General features: G+C 42.4%; 1 protein-coding gene across 1 annotated transcript; it reads right to left on the bottom strand.

The window, feature by feature from the left end:
* Positions 1-452: 452 nt before the first annotated feature.
* Positions 453-1,206, bottom strand: LOC127804247 (protein MIZU-KUSSEI 1-like). Its single transcript, XM_052341074.1, has one exon. The coding sequence runs from the start codon at positions 1,172-1,174 to the stop codon at positions 479-481; it is 696 nt and encodes a 231-aa protein (XP_052197034.1). The 5' UTR covers positions 1,175-1,206; the 3' UTR covers positions 453-478.
* Positions 1,207-2,139: the final 933 nt, after the last annotated feature.

Below are 2,139 nucleotides of genomic sequence, written 5' to 3'. Positions count from 1 at the left end.
ATTTAAATACACTGAGACAAGGACCAACATTACACAATCGATTTTCACAAAGATTAAGGGAGAAAATAGGGGCTTGCAAGCCACAAATCAAATGGTTGAACAACAAAAAGTTGAGATTCACACTAATAGATTATAAATTTAATTTTTTGTTTTACATAACGAAGCAAAGTCTTCACCTATAATTTATCTTATTTATCAAAATCGAGAGTACGAGTAGCAAGAGATCACGTACGACGATAATTCTATAAAAAAAAAAGGGAGCAAAATTAAAGAAAAGGCAATTTTCTGAAGCCAACCCCAAGACCAGACATAAAAGAAAGTCGTGCTCAAACGCATAACTCAAAAATAGGTCAAAGGGTTAGCAGAAAGGGCAGAAACGTTAATGGACTCACTTGCGACTCCGAAAGACAAAAAAGAATAGAAAGGAAAAAGAAACTTCATGGATGATCAAATGAAGAAGAAGAAGATCATTGTTAATTCAATTCGATCGAATAAAGAAAATGCTGAGTTCCTGTCCAATATTACCATCTGGGTCGATCAAATGGAAAGATTGGGAATCGGACGATCCACGAACTATCTCAAACTTGCCTCGAAGATACATGATTTTGTCCTCAGAATTAACCTCTTTGATCCCACTAGCACTTACAGTCCCAGCTCCAACGCCAACTGAATCCATGAGTTGCAGAACCTCCATGTCTTCCTTCGAAGGTTTCCGCTTCACAGCGAAACCGGCTCTTCTTCCATTGCAGTACATCGTCCAAACCGGCATGGACAAGAGCGAGCGAGCTTGATCTGTGTTATCACTGCATTCAAGAGCGATTCGTAGAACTCCGCTTCGCATTTCTCTGGCGAGCACGGAGGTGGGAATGGTGAGTTCCAAGAGGAGGAGAGGGGCGGCGGACTTGGGGTTTGCTTGGATGCAGAAGCTGAATTTGCCGCGGCGGTGGCCAAATATGGTGCCGGTGATGGTGGCGGAGGAAGCCCAGCTCCGCCGTGGGGAGTCGTAACTGTGGCTGCAGGTTTCGTGGTCCTCCTGGATGAAGGTGCAGTTGCAGGTTGGGATGAGGAGCTCCATGAGGGAGCGGAGAAGTCTCCATGACCGGACTTGCTTTTGGCAGTCAACGGCGGCGACGCCACCGACGATGGTCGTGGTGCCGACTGTTGGGTATGACATGGTGGCGCCACTGTCGGATGGAAATCTTGTCAATTTGCTGCACATGATCGCGTGTTTGTTTATATAGGGAACAAGGTGCTGACTAGGAACCCATTCTAAATTATCTTCTATCTTTAACGAACACTCTACATATATATATATATATATATATATACACACTCACACACACACACGCGCACATATATATATAGGGTTTAAACTTTACACAACAAGCATCATGACAAAAATAATTTAAAAATAATAATATTTTTGTCAAAATTAATTTTGAATTAAATTTAGTATTGTTGCTCATTTTTCTTCTTCTTTCCCTCGCACTTAACCCATCAAAACCCATCTCTGGCACGAACCCAATCAAACCGCCATAGCCACCGTTGTGCACCCTTTTCATCGTTTTCTTCTTCTACACCGAAGACCACTCCCATGGGCCTCTAGCTCCAACTCTCCATCTCTTTTTTATTTTCTTAATTCTCTCGCTCTGCTTTTCCAAACCCATCACGACCACTGTGAACTTAGCCATCAACCGTGAGCTACAGTAGCCGTCTTCTCTGTCCTTTTGACTACCATCACTGCCCGCACCACCAATCCCTCTCTACGCCCCGTCTCACTGCATACCTCCTTCTCTACTCTCTTTCCTCTCTTCGCTACGAAAGGCGGCTGGTTACCATCATTGCCATCTGCAGCAATGGGTTCTAGAACCCATTTGTCACCGATGCATTAATTCCAACCCATAAGCTCTCTCTTTTTTTACGAAATTATAGATCTTATTCATACAATTCCAGAGTGAAAAATGTTCATTAACTCTTCCCTACCACTGGCTATCAGATCGTGTCACAATTAAATGTATACTACACTACAATTGGCAACTATACTAAATTTACCTATACAATGCATGTGAAACTGAAATTGGGTTTTCCACAGAATTTCATTTGCCTCATTAGAATTTTTGAAGAATCATCCAACCAATA

The sequence above is a fragment of the Diospyros lotus genome, chromosome 6 (genome assembly GCF_014633365.1).
Source record: "Diospyros lotus cultivar Yz01 chromosome 6, ASM1463336v1, whole genome shotgun sequence".
Classification (NCBI taxonomy): Eukaryota; Viridiplantae; Streptophyta; class Magnoliopsida; order Ericales; family Ebenaceae; genus Diospyros; species Diospyros lotus.
Note: the sequence above shows the minus strand (reverse complement) of the source record. Positions and strands in the feature narration are given on the sequence as shown.

Excerpts from the sequence above, each read along its gene's own strand:
- LOC127804247 (XM_052341074.1), bottom strand. The coding sequence starts at position 1,174 with ATGTCATACCCAACAGTCGGCACCACGACCATCGTCGGTGGCGTCGCC.